Source organism: Cinclus cinclus, chromosome 3 (assembly GCF_963662255.1).
Source record: "Cinclus cinclus chromosome 3, bCinCin1.1, whole genome shotgun sequence".
NCBI classification, from domain to species: domain Eukaryota; kingdom Metazoa; phylum Chordata; class Aves; order Passeriformes; family Cinclidae; genus Cinclus; species Cinclus cinclus.
The window spans coordinates 113,123,719-113,136,571 of NC_085048.1; the positions used below are offsets into that span (position 1 = coordinate 113,123,719).

General features: G+C 40.5%; 1 protein-coding gene across 1 annotated transcript; it reads right to left on the minus strand.

Annotated features, from left to right (window-relative positions):
* Window positions 1-220: 220 nt before the first annotated feature.
* Window positions 221-8,235, minus strand: ETAA1 (ETAA1 activator of ATR kinase). Its single transcript, XM_062489462.1, has 6 exons — window positions 8,055-8,235; window positions 6,475-6,612; window positions 6,142-6,218; window positions 4,521-4,639; window positions 2,116-4,226; window positions 221-336 (listed from the first exon to the last, which is right to left on the minus strand). Exons 1-6 carry the CDS (start codon window positions 8,233-8,235, stop codon window positions 221-223), a joined length of 2,742 nt encoding a protein of 913 aa, XP_062345446.1.
* Window positions 8,236-12,853: the final 4,618 nt, after the last annotated feature.

Consider the following 12,853-nt stretch of genomic DNA (forward strand, 5'->3'; position numbering starts at 1 on the left):
GCTGAATGCAGTTTGGGACTACACATTTATAAATGACTGTTTATAATTAAAACTAAGTACCTCCAGAGTTTTAGTCATGAGTTAGGTCCAGATCTTTTTATGTTGGAAAACAGAAGAAAGCTTGCAATCAATAGCTGTAAACAGAGTTTAAAAAGTGTCTTCTACCATTACAGTATTTCCCCACCAAAAGCTTACTCCACAGTCAAAATACACTCCAAGTTCAAGCATCTTTAAAGAATGCTTGTGTTCTGGATTTTCTCCGGGCAAGAGCTTCTTGTTTTTTTCTTTCAATCTCTTCTTGAGAACATTTTCTGTTTTTTTGTTCTACCACAGACACTGTAAATAAAAAACAACACATATTAGGAACTTCGGGTTTGTTCAAGATGTATTTTAACTTAGCCATTTTCAGTGTTTGAAGACCTATGGCAGGAGAACCCTATTGTGACATACCTGGCCTCCACGTTATAAATGGCTCATCTATCCTGTCCCCAAGGCAGGAAGGGGGCAAGATGCATGACCTTTGCAGTGCTACTGATTACTACCTCTGAAATGAAAACACTGGGATGCACACATTTGCTTCAAAGGAAATTTTACTTGGGTGCCCTTCAAGTGAACCTTATGACATCAGAGTCAAGATAGGAGATGGCAATGGGTTAAGAAAATTAAGGCTATCAGAGTGAAAAGGGCTCTACAATTTAGTGAGTTAGGCAGAGATATGGACATGGAGAAGGTATAGACACAGGGGTCAGATACAGTACAGGTGTCACACAAATAAAACAAGATAGGTTGAAAAAAGGTCACAAGTAGCAGTAAAAATTGGCAAAAGAGACAAGAACATGATAACTAAGCATAGCATTTTTTATAGAATTGCAGAACTGTAAATTCCCATACTACAGAATCCTGATCTCACTGGAACCAACGTGAACACTCCTTGCACATACCAATAATTTTACTAATTTTTATAAACCAATTTACAATTAATTTATTTTTAGTGAGTATTCAAACTGAATAAACAGAACAAAGAGTATCATTTGCCTCTCACAAAAAAAAGTGTCCATGAAAAATTAAATAGTAATATTTGAAAGGACCACTTAATACCCATTTTTTGGTTAACATAGTTTCCCTCAAAATTTAAGATGAAGAAAGTTATGGTTTATCTGTAAAGAAAATCTATCCTACTTTCTTTCACTCCTTTACTCTCTCGAACATTCCACAGAATAACCAGTTATCTCTCCCTTTCCTTCCCCCTTATAATCCAAAATTGCTGCTTTCCATTTATATGCTTCTCTGCTGGGAAAGAAACAGATAAAATACTCATTCTTCAATAATTAATTGTTTTGTTGCTTTTGCAACAGTGCTTCGTGAAAATGGAGGTTAATATAGGACATTCCTAAAGGCATGTTTTATCAGAATGAATATTGATTAAAACTTTGCCAAGCTGTGAGATCAGGCACTTAACTGGTTCCACATTTCACCAGTAAGTAACACTGAGCATGGAATATTACTGACAGTTGCTTGGCAATAAAGAAGTGACTGACCTCTCCTCCAGGTGAAAGGGCATCTTAGTGTCCAGACTGGTAACACAAGAATATTTCACTGGCAATTTCAGCCACAGAGCAAACAAGGCTGAGCTCTGAACAAGAGCTCAAGTGATTTGAGGTTCCAGATTCCAGGTGTTCAGTAATATAAAGAAACTGGCATTCCATATCACTGGGTGTCTTCTTCCCCTGTCCCATCATTAACTAGGATTTTACTGTGCATCAAAATAACAGTATTTTTAAGTAACAGTTTAAGAAAATAGTATGCTGAGTGCTGCATCAGCCTATACTTGATCCTAGGGAACTTGAGTGTCTAGGGAGAGAGGGTGTGAAGTATTTAGAGAAGGGAATAGAAACAGGTGTCCTGAACTACAGGGAGTTCAAGATATGCATCAGGACGTATTTTTGAGAAAACAACCCCCAGATTCTCCTTAGAACATGTGCTAACACCTTAACTAAATGGTTGAATATTGAAGCCTATTTTAAGTTGCAATACACTACAAATTTCTCTGACATTCTGACTACAGTAAGGAAACAAACACTAACAGTTTAACAGCGATAGAATAAAGACAAATACCTGATGTAGTCTGTGCAAAAGACTCTGAAAGGTGCCTCTTGAAAGGTGATTTCTTATTGTCAAGCTTGCTGTGCAAAGCCACATTCACCTGATTCTTGCTTCCTTCCAAACCCTGCAGCATAATTCCAATGCCAGAATGATTCCCTGGATTTTCAGACTCTACATGAAGAGCACTCTGAGAATTGTTAATCTTTCGGAATTTAAACTTTGAAGGCACGATTGAAGTTTTGTTACCAGAGCTGCTACTTGGAATCCTTCCCGCATTATACAAGAAACGTGAGCTGTCGAGTGCTTTTCTACTAAAAACATTTACTGCATTAACAGGACTTACTTCTGAACCTGTATCTCCTGCTGGCACAGAATTTGACCTGTACCATTTCCCTGAAACAGTCTTTGCAATATCTTCAGAACCATCCTGATGAGAGTTTTTAGGCAACGGGTATTTACACTCCACAGAGGGACCCAAGACCACAGTCTGAGGATTTGAGATATTCTTACAGTTCACTACATGACCTGTTGTGGCCAGCCCATGCACTGTCTTTGATGAATTCCTACAGGAATCATTTAATAAGAGCGCCTCCTGCTGCTTCACATTAGCTTTTTGTGCCAAGAGATCAGGTAGTCCTTGTTTAGATGCTGGGAGGCTGTTATCAGAATTTGATGTGGAATTAATACTGGCTCCTTGAATAGTTTTAGTTTTTTCATTTCCTTGTTTAACATCCTGGCTCCGAGTTTGCTTTTCTATATCATCACACAGCTGATATAACAACTCATCATCCTCACAGTTTGCATCCCAAAGACTATCAGATCTGCAAAACATACCCAATACGTCATCAGAGAACTTTGGTTCATTCCAGTCATCAAATGACAGAGGACATTTTTTTGGTATTTCAACTTGATTTGAGTGACCTGTATTAGCTTGGTTAACCACTTTGATTAGAGCATTAGGTTCCACGTTGGTAGAAACACTGGATGACTGACAGGAAATAGTGTTATTCCCAGGTTTTCCTCCTGATTGTCTATGAGGATTAGATCCTGAAGGAAAAAGAGGAAGAGCATCACTTTTAGGCTTAACAGATTGATTTCCATTCTTCATTTCAGATTGCACTGAAGCAGGAATATGGTTCAAATCTCTATTTTGGTTACTCTTCCAAACAGATTTAATTTTATCTGGCTTAACATCACATTGGCCATGAGTCTCTGAGTTTTCTATCTTACATGGCTTTTGTAAAGACAGTGATTTTACAACATTTTGTGAGTTTTTACTGGAATGCTTCAAAGGTGAACACTGTAAACTGTTAGATTTGTTTACAGTCCCCAAAAGAGCTCCTGAATTGCCACTACTTCTTTGCTTTGCTCTGCTAGCATCACTGAAATCATGCACAAATGGATTTGCAGGAATTTGTGGTGGTTCCTCAGTACTTATCAACTCAGGATTCTGGGTTATTTGCATCACAAAAGAGTCATCTGCCAAAAGTTCTGTGTCCCAGTCATCAAAGTCATCATTAACTACTCCAGCAAGCTTAGCAGACACCACCAAATGTGTCTTCAAATAAGGAGGATTTTTTGTCAGGGTGTCAGTATCAGGTTTTGGAACAGCCTGGTCCATGCTTCCTACAGTATCTTTTTGATATGCCTCTGAATTACCACATTGCGTGTCTTCAACTTTCTCAGGAAGGTTCTCCTCCTCCAAGGTACTTTTAATTTTATGAAAACTATTATTTAAAGAAATATCTGACAGCCCTTGGCTCAAGTGTCCACTGCACTTCTGGGTAGAGGAGTCAAAAAGAGCATGAAGGGCTACTTCAGCCTCAAGGTCTACAGACTTTTGACTGTTGGATTGAAAGGGCTCTGCCACAGGGATGCCAGTGCTCTGTCCAACTGGTTTCAGGGACACAGCAGTATCTGTGTCAGAACCTTCACCAAGGAGTGATTTCTGGTTCTTCGTATTTATTTCATCTTTAGAATTACTTGAAGGCTCAGAGGTGGTCTGGATGAAGTTGTGACCAAGCTTCTCCTGTTCCTGAACAGCATCTAACTCCACTAGATTTCTATCAAACTCCTTAGCCAATTTCATGAGTTCCTCTTCGGGATTTTTTATTTTAAGATCTCTGGATTAAAAAGAAAATACAGAAAATAAAGTCAGAGTTACTGAGAAAGTTTAGCCAAGTTCAGTTACATGACCCTATGAGCTGTTCATTCCCCAGTTCAACAACTACAAAGGTATGACTAAATCCCACTCCCAATATGGAGTTCATATCCACCCCTTCAAGAAGACATAACAAGCCCACAGGTAAAAGCATTCCATATGCTAATGTACAGTTATATGGTTCACTATACATAGAAGACCACAGTCTTTTTCATGAACACCCAGCTATGACAGGCAAGAAAAAACTGTAACTTACCTTGTGCAACTTAACTTTGTCCTAGCTCGCCCTTTTACTACCACAGGTGTACAGGGAATAGCATCCTCACCAATCCATGTTCCTAAAAGGGAGCCTTCATTACAGGCTGCTTTTTCATCCTGAATAATTAGATTTATAATACTTAGAAATTTGATTTCAGATGAAGACTGGACTGGACAGACATCTTATATATATATATGAGTTAAAAGTTGCTAAACTAAAACTGGATGAAACCTGTTGAAAGCCACAGATAAGAGCAAAAAACAAGTTAAGTGAGATTACTGCAACATTGTCCACTTATAGTTGTACCACTTCAATTATATCAATTTAAAGCAGGAACTCCAATTAAAATAACTGAATTATACTTTGGCATGCAAATCTAGTAGTCTACTTCAGGCTTACACACATTCATTTTACAAACTGATCTAGTTTACTTCAGTACACTACAAAGGAGCTGGCTGAGGGGCCAGCAGCAGAAACAGACTAGAGACCTTAAATTACATTCTGCGAGCTTACAGAAAAAAAAAAAATCTGACTTGTTCCACTACAACTCCTTCCACTTTTTAATTCATAAAAAGAGCCTTTAAACACAATTAAGTGACATTTAGAAACTAAATTAAATAGTTTCAGAGATTCAAAGTTCAGGCTTGAATTTGAATTCTGAAATGGAAGATACAATACTGTGATGAATTGTTTAGAGGGACAGAACAGTAGGTTGTGGGAAATTACTCCAAGGAAGCCAGCAAAAGTAATTAGAACTTTACTAACTACTAGGGTAGTATTAAATAGGTTATCTTATTCTTTGTAAATTTAAGGATTGCAAGAATTTATTTTTCTTTAAAATAAAATGAAAACAGCAGATTACATTTATGGCAGAACTGCAACTACTTAAAACGTAGGCAGTGGCATCCCTTATCAATGATTTTCCAGTTCTTTTACTATAATTTCTCCCAAATATGCTAAATAATAAATATATTTTAAACAGCCCTGTCAAAAAAGCAGGCATGTTTTGCAAGCTAAATACTATAGCTCTATTTTAGGAATTACATCTTTTCCTCTTGCACTTACAATGCAACAGCACTTTTGTTTCGACTTTTTGGGCTTCAGGTTCACAGCAAGAGGGAAAGGGCAGAGATTTTGGTTTAAAGAGGAAAATTATTTAGGGTACTGAAGCAAGGTTCCTATGTGTATATTATTGCAAAAGATCTCTCACCTGAATCTTGTTCTTGAAAATCAGCAGTCAATCAAGAATTTTCAAAATGCTTAAAAACAACTGTCAAGTAAATCCAGTATATGAAGAAACTCTTACCTTTTAACAGATGAGTAATTAAGGATAAATAAACAGTATTCCTAAGAGCAAGGGCAGTAACTTGTAAACCTTTCTAAAATGGAGCTGCTTGCAAGTTTCTTCATGGGTCCTTTTTTACAGCTTCTGTGACTCACACAACCATCAGTCAATACTATGCTTACTATTTTAATTCAATCCAGTTCTATAAACCAGTTTTCTACATGCCCAACTCTTACTGTGATGCTACTGTAGCTAAAACCAAGGATAAGGGTGAAGCACTCTTCTCTTTGATTACTGCACATGCAGATCATTGTTTTAGAAAGTTATAATTACCTGAGGAGCAATACGATTAACAATTTCCGAAATTTCTACTGCGCATCTACTGGTAGACTGCTTGATTTTTCCACTGCCTATGAAAAGAAACAAACTTCTTAAAATTTTGAAATCTATGAAATGCAGTACATATCAAATAATTCAAATAAACCTGTAAACTTCAGAGCTGGATTCAAAGCTTTATTGAAGAATTTATGGGTTTTTAATGAAAGTAAAATCAAACAACCATTATAAGAGAAAGGAACCTTTTTCCAAGAAATCTTTTATAACTTTTATTACATTCCTACTGCATGCCTCAAACAGGTGTCCTGAAGTCTGGATTTTTGGTATTACCTATTCTGGGTGCAACTGGTGAATGAGAATCCCAAAAGATTTCTTGCTGTGTCTCAGTGTCATTTATAGGAGAGCTAAAAGTAGGTATTCGGGATTTCCTACTCAATGATCTCTTTGGTGTCTTATGTAAACATGGTTCTGTGTAAACAGAAAAAAAAAAAAGAGAGAGAGGATACTTATTACAGGTCAAGGCAAAAGAAGATTCTTTAGGAACATCAAGGATAAAAATCAAGTTCACACTCACTAAGATTCCTTTACTCACAACAGCTATACTGAACACAGAACAGGAATCTTAGCTTTGCCAGTTATATCACCACAGAGATAAGAGAACATTACATGATCCTGACACCTTTAAGCTCAGAATCCGATCGTAAGGATGTCAATTCTTACACTTGAGAGAATATTAACTTAAGCTTATATTTAGAGAAAAATTATGCATACCTCTACAAGAAAATATTTGTATTCTTTCTTGCTTTGTGTCTTTCACCCAGACTCTGAGCGAACTATCTATTTTAACAGGCCTCCAAACTACTCTGGGTGATAACCTACATTCATCCATATTTCCTCCCCTGGGCCTTTCCAGCTAATATTAAAAGCAGGAATATAGCTATTCAAAACCTGCTTGCAGCTGCCTTTGATCAGTAAGCAAACTAAACACCCTATGTGATGTGAAATGCTGCACATGTGAAAGCCTACAGAAATAATTTAGAAGATGCTATTATAACAGGAGGAACATCTTGGATGTTTTGCTCTGACAAAACCTAGCACGGCCAGGTTTTATCCTCTCCTCAGTTAGTTCTCATTATTTGCTGTGGGAATCACGCAAAAGGTCAGGTTGGAAGGGACCACAGTGGGTCACCTTGTCCAACCTCCCTGCTCAAGCAGGGTCATCCCAGAGCACAGGATTGTGCTTAGGTGGTTCTGGAATATCTCCAGTAAGAGAAACTCCACACTCTCTGGGCAGCCCATTCCAGTGCACAGTCACTGCACAGTAAAGAAATTCTTCCTCGTGTTCAGGTGGAACTTCCTGCGCATGTTTCTGCCTATTTCTTGTGCTGTTGCTCTGCATCACTGAGCAGAGCCTGGTCCGTGCTCTTTGCACTCTCCCTTCATTTATACACACTGATGATGTGCCTCTGTTTTCTCTTTTCAAGGCTAAACGGGCCTGACTCCCTTAAGCCTTTCCTCATAAAAGACATTCTCCAAACCACTAACCAACTTTGTAGCTCTCTGATGGACCAGTTCCAGGAGCTCCATGTCTCTCTTGTCCTGAGGAGCCCAGAACCCGTCACAGTATTCCAAACGTGGCCTCACCAGGCCTGAACACAGGGGAAGGTGCATGTGCCTTGACCTGCTGGCAATGCTCGCAACTCGCGCCAGGGAACCACTGGCCTGCTTGGCCACCGGGTCACGCTGGGTCGACACGCTCTTGACAATAACAGCGCCTTCCCAGGGCACGCAACCCGGGCCAGCGGAGACTTACATGGCACCAACCCCTCCTCACGGCTCGGCCGCGCCTCCCCCGGGGTTCGAGAGGTGGCGGGCAGGGCCGGGCCCCCCAGGGGCCGCTCCCGCCATACCTGCAGCGCGGGGCGAGCACGCCGCCTCCCCAGCGGGCAGGCCTCGGCCCGCGCCGCCTTCCGCCGCCCCCTCCTCCGCAGGGAGCTCCGCCCGCTGCCGGGTGAGCTGCTCCTCGCCGCCGCTGCGCCTCCTCAGGGCGGCGGGCCTGAGGGACAGCCCCCTCCGCCGGCTACCGGGCATAGCGGCCGCTGCGGCGGCACCGCAACCATCCCGCCACCGGCGGCGCCGCCATTTTGGCGGGCGGCTCGCGAGGCCGCCGCCAATTGGTCGCGGCCGCGCCGCCTCGAGCGGCCATTGGCTCCGCGCTGCGTGGGCGGGAGAGCGGACGCAGCGGAGAACTGCGGCCCCGCCCCGCCCCGCCGGCCGTGAGGCGTCACCGGGTCCTGGTGCCCGGTGCTGGTGCCCGGCCCTAGTGCGGGGCCTTGGTGCCCGGTGCTGGTACCCGGCACTGCCGCTGCTGATGGGGCGGTGAAGCCCTTGTGCCCCCACCGCTGGGGGAAGGAAAAGCTCAGCCGTGGGTAGAGGGGCAGGATGTGCCTGTCCTCTTGCGGACCATTGCTGTCGGCTTGGCCTGAGGTGCCTCGAACGTACCATTAGCAAATTCTGGGATGATGCCTCGGGGAGTGGGAATGTTGTTCTGCTGGAGAGTGGGAAGGCTCTGCAGAGGGATCTCGGACAGACTGGCTTGATGGACCAAGAGCAAGAGTATGAGGTTCGACAAGGGGGTTCTCCACTTTGGCCAGAACAGCCCCCAGTGATAAAAGATGGTTGATGAGTGGCTGGAAACTGGCTCCAGCAACAGGACCTGGGGGTGGTAGTCACCAGCAGCTGGACATGTGCCAGCATGTGCCCAGGTGGCCAAGAAGGCCTGAGGTATCCTGGCCTGTATCAGGAATAGTGTGGCCGGCAGGACAGGGGAAGTGTTTCTCTCCCCATACTTGGCACTGATGAAGCTGCACCTTGACTGCTGTGCCTAGTTCTGGGCCCCACAATTCAGGAAGGACATGGAGGTGCTGGAGCAATGAACCTGGTGAACAGTCTAGTGAACAGTTCTTAAAAGGAGCAGCTGATGGAGCTGGGGCTGTTCAGCCTGGAAAAAAGGATGCTTAGGGATGACGTTCTTATTGTCTACAACTCCCTGAAATGGGATTGTAGCCCTATGGGGGTCAGTCTCTTCTCCCAGCCAACCAGTGACAAGATGAGAGGAAATTGCATGAAGTTGCGCCAGGGGAGGTTTAGGTTGGACATCAGGAGGACTTTCTTCACAGGAAGAGTGGTCCTGCATTAGAATGGGCTGCCCAGGGAATCACAGTCCCCATAGAAGTTTAAGGAAAGTCTGCTTGTGGCACTTGAGTGCTGTGGTCTAGTTGACATGTCATCATAGGTTGGACTTGATGATCTCAGAGGAGTTTTCCAATCTAATTGAGTCTGTGATTCTGTGAAACCCAGCAGGCATAAATCATTTCATCCCAGTGAGGCAGCTGGTGCTGGTGAAGATAGGCTTACAGAAGCTAAATTTGGTAGATGAGAAGTTAACATGGAGTTCCTGAGGAGCTGTGATATTACATCATTATTTTAAGCAATATAAATGTAAACATGTATACATAAATGCATGCATGTAAATATTATATACCAATGTGGATATTTCCTCCCTGAGCCTCTGAAAATAAATGTACAAACATATCTATTGAGTGTAAAGGGTCAAGGAGTGAACTACTCTGTGCATGTCTTTTGCCTGGTTTTTGTTTAATTGATTTGGAGTATTTTGGAATCATACTTAATTTGTAACATGTAAGCAGTGGGTTTCAGGCTTGGATCAGGAGTAAGAAGTTTTGAAGTCGCTAAAGATTGATTCTCTGAGCCATGAAGCCTTTTCACCTGTGAGGCCTCAGGTGGACAATATGTTTGTCACTTCTTCATTACCATGAGTGTAATTAAAGCCAATTGAGGACTTTCCAACAAGGAAAAAAAAAATTAGGTACTATTAAACAGAGAAACTGTATTATATAGGTGGCAAATTTATAGCAAGCACATCAAGTTGTGGCATTTGAGTAGTTAACTTGTTTATTCCAGACCTGTAAAATATAAAGTGGACTTTAAAATATAAAGAGGACTGAAAAAGTGGGTCAAGAATTAGGCTTCAAAATCCATCATAGACATTGCTACTGCCTTGTAATCATACCAGTGTGGGTTGATCTCTACACCAGCACGAAGTGTGGTGATGCTGTGCATGATATTTTTGATTGCTGGTTTGCAATATAGTAATTGAAAAATGGCTTCCGTGGACTCTATGCAATAGGCACTATGTAAGGTACCTGTGCTTATTTACAGTTGAAATAGATACTGAGAAGAAATTTTTACAGTAGCAGTAGATAAATCTTGAGGGAATGCAAAACACTGAAATTACTAGTGAAAGTACTACTAAATCTTGATGTCTCCTACCACTTTCTAGTGACCTCTTAGCAGCTGGGTACTGTACAGTGGTCTGCCTTTGTATTTCTGTTAACAAGCATAATCTGAAATACTGTCACTGGTAATTAAAATTAAGTAACATCTGTCATATTCACTGAGTGTTACAAATTTTGCAGTGCCTTCTTTGATTTCTTCGATTCTCTGAGCTCATTGTTCACTAATCCCATTCATAAAATGTGAATATTTGCCACAGGTCTTCCACATATTTGTGAGGTTTTACTCATGCAGTAAAAGCATTTTGAGGAAAAAAAATAGGAGTATGTTTAACATGTATTTTGTTCTGCATGGGAGATCTTGTTGCATCAATTTAAACCTATGTAAAATTGTGTTACCAAAAGTTGGCAAAAAACAAAATAAAATCTGCATGTACAGATAAGCTGAACAGGGTCATAATGGGAAAGAAATCTCACTATTCTAATGAATAAAAGTGTGTGTATGTTACTGCAGCTTCAGAATTCAACTCTGAGCTGATACTGTTTATTAAGTTAAGGAATACAGTGTTAGAAGCCTGTGGTGTTGCAGAGGTTCTCTATGGAGCTGTAGCCTCAAGGAGGAGGGAGTTTGCATTCCCTTGGTGTGGTATGAGCACCTGGATCAATGGTTAATTGTGGTGAGGCTGTGACCCAGGGACTTGCAGCAAAGTCCTAGTGCTGCAGTTGTGAGTCCTACTTTCAAATCAAAAGGGATAAATAATGGAGGAGATTGAATGAATAATAAAGTTACTTCAGCTTTTAATAGTAGTACAAACTGCCTGAGAACTTTTCATTTTATGAAAAAAAATCTAAAATGAAATTAAATAAATGTGGCAGATCTGAAAGTTTCCTAAGAATTTCCCACTGGTGTAATGTATTCATTAACAATAAGACTGAAAAAGGCTTAAAGTTCTTTAAACACAGAATTTTAAAGTGAGGATTTTTATCTTGGACAGAGTATGTCTCATTAGTGAGTTTTTCAGAATATGTAGTACGTCGCATCAATATAAGAAAGAAAGGGAATTGACTGTTATAGTTCATCTTTCATTCTTGTTAGGGCTGGGGAAATAAGAAAATCAATAATACTGATTTCAATGAAAATATTAAGATTTATGAGAGCATGGAAGTTATTATAACTAACAAAATTAATTTGACAAATGCTGCTTTTTTTTTCTAGTATGTTTTTAAATGCGCTGTGATATTTTCAAAGTGAGCTGTCTTGGGCTTTTTTGTTCCCAAAGTGCATTTTCATTTTGAAATTAATTTCTTTTTAACCACTGAAAATGAAGGAAGCAAACCACACACACACACACTCATACTTTATCTCCAATAAAAACGTGTGTCTATGCATTTTGATCACCTGAGAGCAGGTGAAGAAGCAAATTCTCCAAACCATATTTCCCCTGGTTAATTTGTTTTAAAAATGGTGCGGGTACAAACTCTAAACCTCAGTTCAATTAAATGCATCTTTGGCCCTGTGGGCCCAAACAAAAATAAACTATGACACCTTTATAAAATTTAATTATGCAAGTACAATATTTTTCAACTTTTCTCGTCCCAGAAATCCTGTTTATCCACATATTCTCTTAAAAAGCCTTGGAATGTTTACTAAAATGGAGCACTGTTTGATAGCAGATTATACGAGTTAACAAGAAGAGATCTGTGGTTTGTTGCTGGTTTTGGAACCTTAGGAAAAACTGAGAGAATATCTGAAATGTTAACTTAATGGACAATAATTTTTTCCATCCATAGGGGAACACAGGCATCGTGTGTGTATTTTTGCTTTTATTAATAGCATTTTGATAGTACAGTTGTAAAGCTTGTCCTTGGCTTGCCTTGAAATATCATACTGACTTCACTTATTACAGAATGTTACTTTAATTTTCCAAGGTGAAGTGCTCGCAGAGCAGAAACTGGTGAGGAAAAAAATATGGCCAAAACAGTTACATACACCTTTAATTTTAAAGTGCTGTCCAGAAAGGTTTGCAGCAATTTTTGCTGATGCATAAATTGACCTAGACAGTAAATGATACATGACCTTAAAAGTATCTGAAGTAGCCTTGCTTGGGAATTTTTAGTAGGGAGTTATTAAATGTCAGAGTAATTTACAGAAGCCTAGTTTATGCTTTTGCATTCTCTTTTCCTCTTTTTCTCTGCCATGCCATCCGAGAACCATAGAAGCATTAAAAATATTTTACATATATGTCTTCCTTTCTTTTCCTCTTCCTATCATAGAGCTTCATCTTAATTTATTTATCATACTCAGAAAATCTCATCAAATGTGGGACTAAAATGTAGCTCACAAAGACCTGATCCAGCAGACCACTTAAGTACCTGCATAACTTCATTGCAAT